The 18,353-nt window shown below is 36.8% G+C and overlaps 1 protein-coding gene across 5 annotated transcripts in view; it reads right to left on the bottom strand.

Annotated features, from left to right (window-relative positions):
- Window positions 1-18,353, bottom strand: part of PSIP1 (PC4 and SRSF1 interacting protein 1) — a 40,702-nt gene that overhangs the window by 20,269 nt on the left and 2,080 nt on the right. For all 5 annotated transcript variants that reach the window (XM_058695295.1, XM_058695298.1, XM_058695297.1 and 2 more), the window contains exons 3-6: window positions 16,380-16,456; window positions 4,949-5,087; window positions 2,348-2,452; window positions 1,403-1,465 (exon numbers count right to left, since the gene is read on the bottom strand). In XM_058695295.1, coding sequence (XP_058551278.1) covers window positions 1,403-1,465; window positions 2,348-2,452; window positions 4,949-5,087; window positions 16,380-16,456 — 384 coding nt within the window. The remainder of the gene's footprint in view (window positions 1-1,402; window positions 1,466-2,347; window positions 2,453-4,948; window positions 5,088-16,379; window positions 16,457-18,353) is intronic.

Raw genomic sequence — 18,353 nt, 5'->3', positions numbered from 1 at the left:
TTTAAAAGAGGATGCATGTGAAATATTGTTCCCCTCCTCCCGCCTCCATCTGCCTGACAAGACTCAGCCTATGTTTAAAATCTTGTTAAAGTCATCATAGCCCCTTCCACAGGAAATAAAAAGCCACAATTATTTGTTTTCATATTTTACTTCCTCACAAGATACCGAAGCCTTAGTTTTCCTTGAATCTTTGGCATATGATAGTCTGAGACTAAATAGGTTAGAAAAAGGTGAAGAACAAAACTTCATATAGGGAAGAAGAAACTTATTTTTTATTATTTTTTTTAAATGTTGATTTTTGAAAGAGAGACAGAGCTTGAGCGGTGGAGGGGCAGAGAGAGAGAGAGACACAGAATCAGAAGCTGGCTCCAGGCTCTGAGCTGTCAGTACAGATCCCAACGTGGGGCTCGAACTCACAAACTGCGAGATCATGACCTGAGATGAAGTAGGACACCCAACCTACTGAGCCACCCAGGCGTCCCACTTACTACATTAATTAAAAGCAGACTGTACCTCCCACTCAAGTGTCACACAGTCTCATTTTATGCAACAATGTTGCTAATATTAGAATGAACAATACACAGATATTACTGTGTATCAGGATTTATTATGGATATGTAACGTGTTAATTCACTTAATCCTCTCAAAAACCTTGAATATACATTATTATCTATTTTACAAAGAAGAGTTGAAGTGTCATTAAAAGCAATGAAAACAGGGGCGCCTGGGTGGCGCAGTCGGTTAAGCGTCCGACTTCAGCCAGGTCACGATCTCGCGGTCCGTGAGTTCGAGCCCCGCGTCAGGCTCTGGGCTGATGGCTCGGAGCCTGGAGCCTGTTTCCGATTCTGTGTCTCCCTCTCTCTCTGCCCCTCCCCTGTTCATGCTCTGTCTCTCTCTGTCCCAAAAATAAATAAAAAAAAAAAAAGTTGAAAAAAAAAAACTAAAAAAAAAAAAAGCAATGAAAACAGATGCATTTTGTTTCCTTTACTATTCATCTTAAGGGTGCTGTCACTAAAAAGAAACAGCTAGTTTTCGTAACTGAACAGTATAACCTACCCTTTAATAAAATGAAGGATTTGGAGAAAAGGGCCAACTCTAAACTTAAAAAAAGTAAGGTTTCATTATCTCTACCTTCCTCAATTCAACTAAAATAAAAATTATTTTAAGATCCCTGTGGTTAAGGGGCACCTGGGCAGCTCAGTAGGTTACGCACCAAGCTTCAGCTCGGGTCAGGATCTGCTGATCCAACAGTTCGAGCCCTACATCAGTCTCTGTGCTGGTGTTGTGGAGCCTGCTTGGGATTCTTTCTCTTTCCCTCTGCACCTCCCTCACTTGCATTCTCTCAAAATAAATAAATTTGAAGGGAAAAAAAAAGATTCCCGTGGTTAAGCAATAACATTACCTTTCTCTTTCTCCCTCTTCTGGCAGCTTTTGGAGTGGTTATGTCAATTGCTTTAGTCACATCCTAAAATTGAAAAAATATACATACAGATGAAACTGAACAAATTATATCAAGACTTAAAGAAAATTTCTTAAACTAAAAATAACAGCATATTTCACTAAAGGCGCTAGGGAAACTTGTTTTGTTTCTCTGAAATTTGAAAGCAATATCATAAAAGTGAAAGTAATAGTCAGTGTCTTTAAAAAAAAAAAAAAAAAAAACACTTCCCTCTGTCAGATAAAATAGAGGTCATGCTTGCTAGTACACATGGAAGTTTGTCTTTTTAAATTTACAAAACGACTTTTTTCTACATTTTAGGGTTGTAAATTTTAAATGGCTGAGACTCTGGAGATCATCTAACAACCCACAAGACCGGAAAAAGGCTCAGGTGAGCATCTCCCCTCAAAGATAATCAAATAGAGATGGAAGTAAACCTAGATTTAACAAAATTCAGTTTAATGCCTTTTCTAGTATCCCCCCCCATCCCACAATATCTTGAAAAAGATTCCTAATAAACAGTAACCCACTCTCTTATGGGTGGACCTCATATTTTGCACAGCGAAACAACTTCAAATAAATATATCCGTGCATCTTTTTTTTCCCCCTTTTTTGGAAGTAATCTCTGCTCCTGAACTCATGACCTCAAGATCGAGAGTTGCATGCTCTACCGACTGAGCCAGCCAGGCGCCCCAACCATGGCCCCAGCCATGCACCATAAAGATGCAAAAATTATTTTACAATACAGTGTTTAATATTCACACAAGGAAATAAGTTTTAAACACTTTCTCATTCAGTACTCAAGTACTTTAAAGATTACTTTCTATTATGAGATCAAATGATCAACCCATTTTCCAATTTCTTTCTTGCAACAAAATGGGTTTAGAATGTAAGAGAAATTAAACATACCTCATTGCTGGCTTTTTCTTCATGGTCAGTATCTTCCTTTGAAACACTTGTTTCTTTTTCTTCAACTTCAACATCAGATGATGCATTCGATTGCTTAGTTGATGCCTATAAACGACCAGGTCTATTAACTTCACAAAGTACGATTTTACCCCATTTCAAAATTTTCTACCCATGAAAAAATTCAAAAGCCTATTTACAAGTTATAAAAGTATCTTCATTTCTGTTCCACAAAATGCTTTTAACATATACAATTTTTTAAAAAGCTTTAAATTCTATTATTCCTTTAGAAAAGTATTATAAGGGGCTGTATTCCTATAACTGAGTGTAAAGGATAAAACAGTGAGGCAGAAATGGAAGTAACATTACAAAGAAGACCATTCTAGTGTTCTAACCAATAAAATTCCAACAAGATACAATGTAACGTGATTTAGAATAGCACAGACCTATACTGTATTCAACTACTGGCACCTTCTAAAGAGAAACTTATCTTAGAGCCTTAGCAAAGGACATACAAGAGCTTTCTTGAAAGACTTTGATCTATATCTCATATTTAGTTTATTTAAAATTCAGACTCTTGAGACAGGATTCTGATTTAATAGGAGGTACTGAATGGGAGTCCAATCATCATTCCCCCCCCCCCCCAAATTCATGAACCATAATTCAATCAGGCCAGCGATTCCTCTGGGCTCGGGGCAGGGGTGAGAACATACCCCCAGATGACAAGATACTTACACAGAAGATCTACTAGGGCCTAAAAAGATGAGTAACAGAGATAAACACAGTACACACTGGGAGGTGAGGGTAAGCACAGGTCTATACGACGACAGCACTGCAGTCTAAACTGTGCCCCTTTCTAATGGTTTCCTTTTCAAGCCTAAACTTTTTTGCCTCTTTTATAAAAAAGGCAATGCTGATAACCCACAAAATGATAAAGTTACAACAAGAAATATAAAAGCATCCCCCCAAATTACTTCTAGCACTACAAATTTTTGTAAATCATGATGGCCAACTTTTCTATTATGTTTTGTTATGTTTGAGGTTCACTGCTTTCTCCATATCCTAGGTATGTGCCACTGGGGACCTATCTGGGCCAGAAACACAGAGTATACCACATCAGCACAATCATTCATACTTTGTTAAGGACAGAACATTGCTAGGTTTCATGCACACAAACCACCAAAAATTTCATTGTGAAATGGAAAATCCCAAATATAGATGGTGAAAACCACCCGGAGATTAAGTAGGTACATAGGAACATAGGATAGGGTGACCATGCTGGGCTATCTGGAGGATGAAAAAGTCCTTGAAGGTACAATCACAATCACAGGACACATGATCCAAGTGAAGTTACAAACCGTTAGTTTCAGGAAATAATCAATTCAGTGTCTTTGGACTCCCATTATACAGCTGAGGCAACAATGATGGGGAAACCATCCAGTCTTACATTCATGGAACAGTATTTAGTGAATACTTATTCTTGCCATGCATATGACAACGCCAGGCACATAGGACAACTTCTTTGTTCATGGAGCTAATAACCCGTGGCAGTTAAGTACAAAAGCAAACATAATATGGTATGATTAACAAATAAATTTGGGTGATAATGAAGGTACTCAGGATCATCTAATGCACTCCTGGAGCACCATTGTAAGATTTAAAACCTTCCAGACAGAATAGCACCTGAAAAGTTCTCTAAAGGTAAGAAGCAGCATGGCACATGCTACTTTTTGCTACTATATCTTTTAGTTCTTACTACCTCAGTCTTATTATTTATTTTTTTAAAGTAAGCTCTACATACAACGTGGGGTTTGAACTCGTGACCGCAAGATCAAAAGTCGCATGCTCTACTGACTACCAGCCAGATGCCTCTTTCTCAATCTAATTTAAATGAACAAAACCTCTGGATACACAAAAAACAGATTAAAAAGAAAGTTTAAGGCTGCTCTTCTAAACACCAAAAACATGAAGTATACTTTGCACAGTGCTATCAGTACTTCTGTCACATATTTAATTTAACCCATATGAGGTTTGTAGTCTAATACAATTTTATGGATTTAGGAATTAAAATGAGTAAGAAAAAGAGGCTCCTGGGTGGCTCAGTTGGTTAAGTGTCCGACTCTTGATTTCAGCTCAGGTCATGATCTCATGGTTCGTGAGATCAAACCCTGCATTGTGCTCTGTGCTCCGAGCACAGAGCCTGCTTGGGATTCTATTCTGTCTCTCCCTCTCTCTCCCCTTCTCTCAAAATAAATAAAAATAAAGTTTAAAAAAAAACGAGTAAGAAAAAAATACACTCTTCAAGTTATACTACCTAAATTTCAGAGAACAGTACATATGGCTTTAAATTCGATGACACATTAAATAATCAATCAGAAGGACTTAAATAACTGAGTATTTTCCAGTATTCTGTTTACCCATGAAGGTAACATTTTCATCAGTTCATCTAGATATGAAAGGTCAAGATTCAACCTCACAAATAAGCACAATTTAATCTGAAATTTACAAGGCTTTTAATATTGATTTTCCTGAAGCTAGAATAGCGATTATCCCCCAAGACTGAATAAATGATACTAAACTAAATGTTAATGTAATATGACGCACCTGTTGACTTGAAAATTTCACTTTCGGATTATTATCTATCTCCCATAAACCTTCATTAAAGCCTTTTCGTTTATTTGGTTTGCCGTACTTTTCCTTATTTTCTGAGTAAGGAAATATATCCTTTGGGCCTAAAAAAGCACTAAAAAAGGAGAGGGAGAAAAATGTGAGTGCAAAGCATTCTCAAATATGTAAGTTATTAAACAGTACTACCCTAGGATGCAATTCTAGACAATTCTTAACCCAAAATGCAGTAAAAATCTTACATAAATTAAAGGGCAGACACAAATGATTCATTAGATTTAAGTTCAAATACTTTTGTTAAATTCAATCATAAGCTCCTAGGATCCACAGTCCCGTATTAAAAAAACACTTAAGTTGCACGATGTGAACGTACTTAATGCCACTGAACTATACACTTAAAAATGGTTACAACGGTAAATTTTATGTATAATTTATAATTTTTAAAAGCCCCAAAATGAAAAGAACTGTGATAAAATTGCATTATCACCCCAAATACTAATTTCAATGTAATCTGGTACAAGGCACAATTCAAAATACTGTCAATGAGGTACATTACTGTGTGTGTGTGTGTGTGTGTGTGTGTGTGTGTACACGCAGGCTTTTGAAATAAAATACGGTAAGAATTTTACTTTATTCAGTGAAGGAAATCAGAGGTTATAGCTGGTTAATTTGTTCATTCATATACTCATTAAAGTCACTCTTTTATTTGTGGTAGTGTGTTCTACAAAGTCACCACACACTGAATTAATGAATAATGCACACCACTGCCCAAGGGAAAACACAGGGTAGGGTTCCTGTGAGCCTCTGGTCACCTTGTCACCAAGCAATACATAACCTGGTTTTTCACATGTTTCTGTTTAAAGATCTCTTAATATGTATTAGTGACTCACTAATAATGAACTCATAGCTTCAACTTCTACACCACAGATTTTCTCCATATGGCACAAAACAGCCTTCTTGCACTTAGGAACACTAAATAGCACCTCGGCACCATATCTGGGGGCTACTCCAAACTGCATAACGACCAACAAACAAAGCACAAAAATGCAAAAATTATAGCACTACAGAAAACTGCAAAAAGGACACTTGTTTACAGTCAGAGAGTGAAAACAAGAAGAAGGCAAAGTACTGCCATGGTCAGCCTCAGCTAGGAATGTGTGCATCAAACTACTCAAATTTTTTGCCGTTTTGCTTGCACATGAAGGCACCATGAGTACTGACTGATGTGGGATTACAAATATATTTTCAGTGAGCAGGCAAATTCACAAATATGGAGTCTGTGGATGATGAGAATAAACTGTGTGTGCACGCACTGGAGATGTTCTCCAGAACAGACCCCTTGTATCTCCCTCAGTCAGTCCCGCGGAAGTCTGTCAGTTCCATAAAGGAAGATGCACCAGTATGTGGGAGTTTTTGTGTTATGCTATTTGATGTGTATGTATTCTCCAAAGGAAGAGGAAAACCAGATACTATTCGTTTCCTCTAAAATGTGCTACAATTTAAGATAGAAATTATTACGTACATGTCAAATTACTTACCTGGTGAAATTCTTTAAGAATTAGGGACCTAATGACTACAGGTATCACTCCAGTTAGAGTATTTTAAAAGGCTTTAGGATGATATTTTAATTAAAAAGAGACATGGAGCTCTATTTAAGTAAAGCCAGTGCATACAACAGTCAGCTTTATAATTTAAATTCTGTAATTTAGGAATATCCCTGTATACATGAATTTTTAACTACACACTGATTAAAGCACATTTAATCATTATCTCATTTGATCCAGAAATTCAGCCTTTTACTAGGAATCATGCATTCCTACCTATCTTCTCAAATTAGAAAAACACATTTAGTTAAAATAGTAAAACAATTCTTCCTACATGTTTCAAATTCCAAGTAAATAACTTGGGTTAAATCTCCATCACAAATATACTTCTATTTAGACCAAAGCAATTCAACATAAATTATCTCTCCTAAAACCTTACAAAAACAACCCATAAAGCCAAAGGCAACAAGAAAGACAATACCATCAGAGTAGAAGATGGAAAGACAACTGAAAAGGCTGGATACTAAGTAGCAATGTACAAAGCATCATCCCTTACAGTTCAAAATGCCCAACGGGCTCAAAATTGGCATCAGGAACTTCCAAAAGTGGTAGGGACCTTAAATACTTAATAAAATTATAGAAAAATGTTTTAGAACTTCAAACATGGGGTATTTTAAGATGACTCTAAACCTAAAAGCTATTCAAAAGACAGATTCTACCATGATATTACTTACCATATAAAGGTTTGACAATTAAATTTACCTGGATTATTTTTCTTTCTCAAAACAGGCAGTCCTCACTTTGCATGACAACATAAGACTTAAAAAATGACCATGCAATGGGAAAAATTATGATTGTTCCATAACTTTTAAAAATTGTCAAAACATTAAACACTATTTCTGACAGTGAAAAGACATGAAATTAAAAAAAAATAGTAAAACTAGTACTTAGGGTACATTGTAATTGAAAACATTAGAAAAAAAACTAAGCTGAAATAATTTGAATGGTTCTTGCCTTCTTCTGATCACATAACTCATGTGTAGAGTGAGCATATTTTCTATGCCTTGGCGAACTGTCATACTCCTTTCTAAGCCTGATCAGCTTCCAACATTTTATCCTTTGCACTTTCAATGTTGTGAAATATCTTTAATGTTTTTTGTTGGCATCATTTCCTCTGAGACATCTTTATCCCTTTTATTACAACCACTTTCCTCATTTGTGTTGATAAGCTTGCCTTCACAAATTCCTCTGGCTGCATATCCAGTCTCTCCAAATGCAGCATGTCTGCATTCGAAGGTTAGCGATTTCTGCTGTTAACTCGATTTACATTCGTTCAAATTTTGCTTCTAGTGTTACTGTTTCTCTGCTGCACTTTCATCTATGTTGGCTAATTCCCGATTTGGTTCTTTAAGTGTAACCTGGGCAAGTATATCACTGAGAGACAGAGGCAACCCCACCACTAAACACTGTGCCATCTACGTGTGAATTGAAAAACAGATGCACAGTGACCAATCACCAAGTCTTTTGAAAAAAGTGACATGCTATGCATTTGTTATTTACATTTTGACTTGTGGACTGAAGAGCTAGCGGCAAATTTTGTAGTTTATGCAATTAGTTAACATTCTAGGGTATGTGAAATCTGAACAATGTTGCTGGGGGGAACTGGTGTTATTTAAATCATGGTAGCCAAAATTCATGTGTACTGGGCTTATATGCTTCTCTCCTCCTCATGCTCTGACTTTAAAATTCTACTTATAGTAGACAGTATATACACTGCCATTCTTGCTCCCTGTGACATTATATTGTTTATTTGGTCATGTCTTGTTTAAGCCTTGTCTCACAAAATAAGACATAGCTAAGATCATTAATTAATCCAATCTGAAAGTCTTAACAGAATTCTATTCATACAATGTAATAATTTATATTTGTTCTAATTCACACCACCTTCTTTGCATACACACCTTTTGATTATCCTTGGATAACTGTTATTCTTACTTTTGCTGAATAGGTTTTAAAAAATTCTCCCCTGATCCTCCTCCAGACTCAGAATTCAAGCTCTACTTTCTATTATTTTACTATTCATGATGCTCACATTATAGCTGACCCTTGAACAAAATGGGCTTGAACTGTGCAGGCACACTTATGAAGGGATTTTTTTTTTTTTTTAAACAGCATTGTTAAATGTATTTTCTTTTCCTCATAATTTTAACTACATTTTTTCTCTAGCTTACTTTATTGTACGAATACAGCATATAATACATATAACATACAAAATATTTGCTAATTGACTAAATTATTCATAAGACTTCTAGTTAACAGTAGGCGATTAGCAGTCAAGTTTTTGAGTCAAAGTTATTTGCAGGTTTTCAACTGCATGGTCAGTGCCTCTAACCCCTATCTTGTCCAACAGTCAACTATAGAAGTCATACTTCAATCTGCATCTTTAATCAATATACCAAATTTAAGTAACTATGCCTTTCTAAATGAGAAAAACTTTATTAATCTAAATCATTTGTTATGCACAGAAGCTTAGAACATTTACACATGAAAAGATTCTCAAATCATTAGTCACCAGTAAAATGTAAATCAAAACCACAAGATACTACCTTCACACCCACTAGCATAGGTCAAATAAAAAAGAGAACACATTTTGGCTAAGATACAGAGAAATTAAAATCCTCATATATTGCTGGTAGGAATGTTTAAATGATGCATGGCTGACTTGACAATGGTCTGGCCAACTCCTGAAAGGATTAAACCTAAGTTATCATTTGACCCAGGAATTCCACTCCCACAAAAGTAAAAACATGTCCATGCAAAAACTGATACACACAAATCTGGCATTATTCATAGTCAAAAGTGAAACTATCCATATATCTACACACTGATGAATGGATAAATAAAATGGGACAGATTAATACAATGGAATACTTGGTAATAAAAAGTAATGAAACACTATCACATGCTACAATACACATGAACCTTGAAAACATGCTACATGGAAAAGGCCAGTCATTAAAGACCACATACTGTACAGTTCCACTTATATGAAACACTCAGGACAGGGCAATAGGTTAGGGACTGCCTATGGGAAAACAGGAAGACACAATGGGGAGAAGTGGGAAGTATCTGCTAACGGGTACAGAGTTTCTTTCTGGCATTAAACGTTCTGGATAAAAACGTTTTAAAATTGTGCTAATGGCTGCACTTCTCTCTGGATATACTAAGATGAACTGTACACTTTGTCTACAATAAACTTGCTTTATTTTTTCTGAATTGTACACTTTCAATGAATTGACATATGAATTGTATCTCAATAAAGCTATTGAAATATTCTTCAGTGAATACCACATCCTACCAAAGAAAACAAAAATGATCCAAAACTTTACCATCAATAGCCACTGTTTCAGCCTGCTTTTTAGCTGTATATATACATATAAATATTAATTTGATGTATATGCTACACACTCTTGCATACTTCTTCAAATTAAAATGAACATCTCTTCGTGGCAATAATTACTAACAGCTACCTATTATTTCACTGAATGACTATATCAAAATTGACCGGCCTACTGTTGGGACTATTTTCTGTAACACATTTTCTACCATAAAATAACAGAGCCACAATGAATATAACATTGCTCAATCTTTGAACCCATCTTCATAATGTATCCTCAGTAGTACTGCTGGGTCATGGAATATGCTCAAGACTAAGGAACCCCTTAAGGGGAGTCAAAAAAAACCATGGAGGAAGAAAAGAAATCCTCCCACGTTCTCATCATAAATAAGAAATGATAATTATGGAACATGACGGGAGGTTTTAGCTGTCGCTATAGTGGCAATCATACTGAGATATATATGTGTATCAAATCCTGGTGGTTATCGTATTGCAATATATAAATGTATCAAATCAAAAGGTACACCTTAAATTTATACAATATTATAGGTCGGTTATATTTTAATAAAATAAGAGCACGAGCACCCCCTCCACCACACATACACACACGCTTCTCTGTGGGATGCAATCCCACAGGTTTGATAAAGAGGGTCCAGATTAGCGTTTTTTTCGGTTTTCTTAATGTTTATTTTTTGAGAGAGGACAAATAGGGGTGGGGCAGTGAGAGAGGGAGATACAGAATTCAAAGCAGGCTACACGCTTTGAGCTGTCAGCATACAGCCCGATGTGGGGCTCAGACTCATGAACCACAAGATCATGAACTGAGCTGGATTCGGACACTTACCCGACTGAGCCACCCAGGTGCCCCCAGATTAGTTTTTAGACAGCCATTGCTAGTCCCCAAGGGCACAACTTGATGTGGCTATGGCCCTGATTCATTCTTCAAAGCATTCCACTTTAAAATGACATACCAAAAAATAATAATAAAAATAAAAACTAAAAATGTAAAAATAAAATAAAATGACCTACAAATCTCAAATACATCAAAACATTAACACATTTTAGGGTCATTTCTAAAAAACAGAAGTAATTTGTTTCCTTTTTAGAAAACTATGGGTTTTTTGGTTTTTTTTTAGTTTTAACAATGAAAAGATATACATTAATTCCAAGTTACACACCAAATTCCAGAGGTGAAAGGAAACTTAAGTACCACCAAAATCTTCATTTTAAGGATTAGAAAACTGAGGGTCAGAAGCATTAACTCATCCAAGCAAGGCCATCTAGCTATTAAACAGTAGAGCCTCAACTTTGTACAGAATTCTTTAACAGGGTTCCAGGGTTTCTTTTATCCAGTGTAATACAGTCTTTGAAACATCTACTAAAATACTGATACTGTACCCCTATATACATGAACTCTTGACTTTAAATACCAAAGTCATAGCCCATAAGAATCAAGATTAATGTAAAACGTCCTAAATACAGGAAATCATTAACCGTTGGCCCCTGAACAACATGGGGGGGTTTGGGATGCTGACCCTCCCATACATTCAGAAACCCGCAAGTAACTTTGACTCCCCCAAACTTAACTGCTAACAGCCTACTGTTAAACTGGAAGCCTTACCAATAACAGTCAGTCAGTCAACACACATTTTGTAGGTTGTATGTTATAAAGCTCAATTATCACACACCTGGAGCACTCTACCTTTAAAGCAAACCAGAAGTGGCACATAAAAAATGGGAAAGCTTGGGGCGCCTGGGTGGCTCGGTCGGTTAAGCGTCCGACTTCAGCTCAGGTCATGATCTCACGGTCTGTGAGTTCAAGCCCCGCGTCGGGCTCTGTGCTGACAGCTCGGAGCCTGGAGCCTGTTTCAGATTCTGTGTCTCCCTCTCTCTCTGCCCCTCCCCTGTTCATGCTCTGCCTCTCTGTCTCAAAAATAAATAAACGTTAAAAAAAAAAAATAAATAAATTTAAAAAATGGGAAAGCTTATCAGAGTTGAAAATACAAAGCTCAGGGGCGCCTGGGTGGCGCAGTCGGTTAAGCGTCCGACTTCAGCCAGGTCATGATCTCGCGGTCCGTGAGTTCGAGCCCCGCGTCGGGCTCTGGGGCTGATGGCTCGGAGCCTGGAGCCTGTTTCCGATTCTGTGTCTCCCTCTCTCTCTGCCCCTCCCCCGTTCATGCTCTGTCTCTCTCTGTCCCAAAAATAAATAAAAAACGTTGAAAAAAAAAATTAAAAAAAAAAAAAAGAAAATACAAAGCTCAAAACTCATTTAATTGTTGCCAAGTAATAAACAGAAAGTGTTATTTCTTAAAACACTGATTCTAACTTGCTGCTTCATTTCTCATTATTAAATCACAAAATATGAAATATACTGTTTTATAACTAGTTTTATAACAGCACGCATTCTTTATAATAGCAAATGACTCAAAAGACAACTGAATATATATTTATTATGTGCCACAAACCTGCTGGTATAGAGATGAGTAAACAGTTCCTCTCCTCACTACTTGGTACAAGGCTTATAACAATCTACACAAGTCCCATAGCAACACACACAGTTATGGCTAGAGTACAGAAGCTGTATATAAGAACAAGTGTAGATGAAAATAAAATCCTACACTATGATTGCATTCCTTTATTCCTTTCCTGTGGACAGGTTATACACAACCCTGACTGTCCCCTCCCCATTCACCTTCACTCCTAAAACTATGTATCTGGCAGGTTTTAGAACAGCCTGTGATAGGTATTTCTTGAAGTTCCTAGAATTGAGCATCTCAGTTAATACGAAGAGCAACCTCTTTGTATTAAGATCAGTAAGGAGATACACTCAACAAATATACCATGTTCATTTAAATTTCCTAGACTTTAGAGATAGAACTAGGAGAGTATTTCCTCCGTAAACAATAGCAAGCAGTCAGCAAAACTCAAACTGCATTTCAAACAGTTTAACACAAGTCTTCAAAAAATAATATGCAACATTATCTTTGGTAGCTTACATTTGTTTAATACATGCAAAGCGCTCTTCTAAGCATTTTTCACGTAGTATCTTGTTTGCAACCCAAAATTCTGAGATAAAATATATTATTCCCATTTTACAAATGAGGAAAAAAAAAGACACAAGGCTAGGCAACCTGCCTAAGGTCATGTAGCAGGTAAATGGCAGTCAGAATTCACAGCCTTCTGACCTAGTTGTTTTAAACACTATATAAATGTTGGTTAATGGACAGTAAATTCATAATCAACATATGATTTCATCTAAAGTAACTTTCAATATCACCAAGTATTTATTTAATAGCTACTATGCACCAGCACTTAAGTAAATGATGATAAACAAGATAGACCAGGTGTCCCTGCTCTCCAAGCTCCTCACTTGTAGGTGAAGGAAAAAGAAAAAAAAAATTCAATCATCATAGCAAGGAAGAATGTAAACATAAGAGGATCTGAGCTCATATCTAAATGACTGAAAATCTGAAGGCGCTTCCCATCAAAAAAAAAAAAAAAACAAGCAAGGATCTGAGACAAGAGAAAGATTTATGTAACAGTGGAAAAATGTGATGAGGCTAGAGAGTTAAGCACAGGCTAATTCATAGAAGTTCTTACAACAGCACTTACAGATAAAAGTTGGGGGTTCTGTTTGTTGGCAATGTTAATAAGGAAGCCACTGAAGATCTCTGAACAGGAAAATGACATGATCTGACTGGGATATGAAAAGTACAAACAGACCAAGATATCATTAGGACACTATTTATAAGTGAGCTGTAGAAGGGACAGACAAAAATGGACAGATCAGCATGCACTTTACAAGAGGACTTGCTAGCTGACTAAACGTGGAGGGGAAGGGGAAGACTTTAATACCTAATCAAAGATAACACCAAGACTTGGCTCCAGGAAAAGCACTAGGTCCTTGTCAGTCTCGTTTACGAAGAATCTGTCTTGAATATGTTTTAAGACACCCAGCAGATGGTCACAGTTGGTATACATAAGGGCTCATTGTTGTCTAATATTCAAACTTGATTGCTGGATGAATTTACTGTGAATGTCATAAAATGCTAAGAAAAACCAACGTTTTCTAGGTCAGAGCAAAAATGAAGCTACAAAAGGATTCTGCACTAAATTAATTCACATTTTAAAAATATCTTTTAAAAAATCTTATCTATAAATCAGTTACAAATAAGTAGTTCTCCAAATTGGCGTTTCTTCTCCCATGTTCTTCCTTTCCCATATCCCTAATTACAGGCTGTTAGAATAAACTCTCATATATGCAAAATCCAAACTGAAAGGCTCAAATAACCACATCCCGATGTGGGGGCGGGGCAAGGCAAATCATCAGAGACCCAGTTTCTGAAAACCTTAAATACAAAAAAAGTCACCAGACCAAAAGAGATCTAGCAATGCCACCTTTCCAAAGATGAAGGGTATACTTATGAAAGCACGAAGGCACAAAACATTACAAGTGCATTTTGATTTTTTTAACATTTATTTATTTTTGACAGAGAGAGAGAGAGAGAGAGAGAGAGAGAGAGAGAGCGCGCGCGCGCGCGCGAGAGCGCGAGAGCGCGAGCGCAGGCGGGCGCACAAGCGGGGGAGGGGCAGAGAGAGAGGGAGACAGAATCCAAAGCAGGCTCCAGGCTCTGAGCTGTCAGCACAGAGCCCGATGCAGGGCTCAAACCCACAAAACGGGAGATCATGACCTAAGCCAAAGTCGGATGCTTAAGCAAGTCACCTGGGCGTCCCGACAAATGCATTTTGAAAAGAAAATTTAATATTAGCTCAATTTATATTTATTTTTGAGAGAGGGAGAGAAGGGGAGGGAGACAGTGCGAACTGGGTGGCGGGGGGGGGGGGGTGCAGAGAGAGAGAGAGAGAGAGAGAGAGAGAGAGAGAGAGACAGACAGAGAGACACAGAATCCGAAGCAGGCTCCAGGCACTGAGCTGTCAGCATAGAGCCCAACGAGGGGCTCGAACTCACAAACTGTGAGATCATGATCTAAGCTGAAGCCAGATGCTTGACTTACTGAGCCACCCAGGTGCCCCTAGAATTCTAAACCTACAAAACTGGAAAATTCTAAGGAATGTCTACTCACTAGTGTTTCCAAACTTCATCAGAATCACCTGGAAGGCTTGTTAAAGCAGACTGCTGGGTCCCACACCCGTTTCTGGTACAGTAATTATGAGGTGGGGGTCCAAGAATTTTTGCATACTAAAATTCCCATGTGATACTGGTACAGCTTGACCTAGCACCACACGAAGTAAACTGCCACTCCAGTATGCAGTACACAAATTTCTCACCAAAAGATACCTTCCTTCTCCTCTTAAATTTATGGAAGCTTTTTAAATGGTAGATTACTCTACTGAATCAGAAATTCATCATTTCTTACAAAACTAAGTTTTTATATATGGGATATACCCTAAACCCAGCTCAAAGTTATTTTGAAGGCCAAACCAATTCTAGACTCAAAACTTTATTAAAAAAAAATTATGTGGCATTGTATGATACCATTAATATGAACTATCCAGGACTGATAAATCTACAAACAGTAAATTAGTGGTTGTCTAATTCTCAGAAGGGAATGGAGAATAACTGCTAACGGGTATGAAAATTAATGTACTAAAATCCACTGTTAAATATTTTCAACAAGTGACACTTCAGGACATGAATTTCACCTCAGTAAAGCTGTTAAAAGAAATTATGTGAAAGTTCATACAGTGGCTAAGCAACATTACACCAAATGTTGCCACTGTAGACACTTAGAAATGTATAATCCTAATTAGAATCAACAACTTTGTTTCTCCTGTCCAAGATAAACGAGCCTACTTTACTAAAATTATTGCAAATTTTAAACTTCAAGAGCAAAATCACCAAAAATTAATGAAATAGCACCTGGAGTAGTCCTATGCACCTAAAAGTAACAGTTCAAGAATATTCAATTGCAATCTTTGAAAACTTGATGTGCTCTACCAAATCAGTCCTCTGCCCATGTATATAGTCACAGTGGCTCTCAGGACCACATAAATAGAGAATTTCCCAGATTTCTTCTTGGTTTTCCCATAATAAACCATTTGCGTGGCTAATATCACAAAGCCTAAAATAGGGTGTCAGGTTGTCCTTATGAAAAGCATTTATCGTACCCATAACTGTATCAATACCAAATGCTCTGTTAAAACTTTCCTTACATACTGTTGCCTATCAATCTTCTGGTTGCTGAAAGATTCCATACACATCCCCCTTTTATTAAGTAAACATCTATTCCAATAAAAGTTAAACCTGCAGTATCTAATTTTTCTGCCCTAAAAATAAATTTTAAAAGGGAAACTTGAAGACTTTTTCCAAAGTTCAAAGATTATTTTAAAGTTTCCTATTATTACTCTACTGCTTTCTCTTTGAACTAATCTCTACTTGTTTTTCATTTTATGCTCAATGACCCCACTAAATTAACTCTGATTTGCCTTTAGAGCTAAAAGGACTTACGTCTCATGAGTTCCAAAAAAGAATATGGGTAGTTTGTTTGTGGGTGGTTTTACAGCTCCATCCGGAACTTCATCTACCTAAAAGAAAGATCAGAAAAATTAAAATCTTTTAAATCATACACACCTCAACACACCAGAATAAAGTGAGAACAAGCCATCCAAAAAGGATCTGATAAAAGTAGACCAGTTCTACAGGTCATGATCCCTATCCCAATTCTGAAACCCAAGAAGCTCAAAAACCCAAAATATTTCTCAGAACTCATTTGGTGGCAAAACCCGGACGGACACTGAAGCAGTTTCGTAGTATCTTTTATCCACCTAGTGTTTCTGATGCTTCTCTGCGAAGATACTCTGTTAGATTACCACGTGCCATTCCAGAAGGCCCTAACCAGGAGCAAAATACATGCCACACGTACCACTGTTACCTTTCTAAAATCCTCCAACACTGAATTGTTAAACATATCTGACCCTAAGCATTTCAGATAAGGGAGTCTGAACCTGTTCAAAAATCATAAATGATACTTCCACAAGAAGGCTATACAAATATTGGAGTCATGTAAAAGACATTAATGAAAGTTCCAAGCAGTATTTCTAAAAGTTTGAGACACACATTCTGGAAAGATCTTGCACCTACATAGTTGAATCACAGGAGGTTCTGTTCCTTTTTTCATTTCTCTTTCAGTCTTTCTAATTAAGGAAAAAAGTATTAGGTGCTGTTAAGTCTAACATCAGTAATGCCTGTTACTTTCCCTCATCAACAAGGGAAAGCAGACCTCAGAGGTAAAGCCATCAGGCAGTACTATCAAGCCAGGATTTAACCTATTTTTTCATCACTTATTTAGACTTCATAACAACACTTGTGTCATAGCCTTCACAAATTGAAAGACGTTAAAAAAAAATCAGTTAGCTTTGTTAAGAAGAGAGCAGACCACTCGAGGACCTACCCTGCACTCTTTATGCATTATCATGTTGAAGAAAAGACCGTGAGGGTGATTAGACTGTTTGGCAGCCTGAGGTTGCAGAAATCCATAGAATCATTATCACCTAACACTCTTAGAGACTTCAATTTCCTCACGTATACCATCATTGTACTGGTCATTTCAACTTTGTGACAAGGCCCCCGAAATTGTGAAAATGCTTAGAACCCTTACGATAAGGGATATTTTCTGTTAACCCAGTTCATATGTTCTTTCTGCTAGCAAACAGTTTTAAATGTGCAGTACCTACAGAGTGTAATAAATGTTTGGCAACTTTAAGCTGACTGTAAAAACAATTATTATTGATACAGGATTACAAGAACATGCAAAACTTAAAAAGTAAGGAAGTTTGGAATGTGGAGACAGAAAATATTAAAATCAAATTAGGAACAATTGTCACAGTCACAGATGAGACCTAATCTCTCTAAAGCAAAGACATAATTTAAGATTGGAGAAGATGGAAAAATGAATATAAATTTTGCACACAGATAATATCAAACCAAAATCAGCAGCTTCTAAGAAAAAGACACAAAAATTTCCCATTCCAATCCAAATGAACTTGTTGAATACAGAACTTATTAAACAAAGAAGAAAAATACTCTTGCCTTCCTAAGGTTACTTTATTTTGCTTTCAGCAGTACTAACTCAATCAAAGGAGGTAACTTTTTAAACATTTTCATTTGGCTTTTAACTGCACCGTAGCATTGAAATGTGACTACAGATATATCCTGTAATCTCAGATTTTAAAATGCCTCAAAATAAATTAGGATGTAAAAGCCATGAAAACAAAGTACCTTGGAGGGGTCTTAAACCTGCCCAATTTCCCTCTGCTCTAGTCAAACATGGAACAGTGTTTTATATAAATACATGATTACATACTAAGGACGGGGGGGGGGGGGGCATGAAGACATTCAGTTTATGTCTACTGCCCTCAAGAAGTTTTCAATCTATTTGGAAGTCAAAGCATGCACATAAGAGTTAAAATGTTATCACAAAGG

The sequence above is a fragment of the Neofelis nebulosa genome, chromosome 12, assembly GCF_028018385.1.
Source record: "Neofelis nebulosa isolate mNeoNeb1 chromosome 12, mNeoNeb1.pri, whole genome shotgun sequence".
In the NCBI taxonomy this organism is placed as follows: Eukaryota; Metazoa; Chordata; class Mammalia; order Carnivora; family Felidae; genus Neofelis; species Neofelis nebulosa.
Note: the sequence above shows the minus strand (reverse complement) of the source record. Positions and strands in the feature narration are given on the sequence as shown.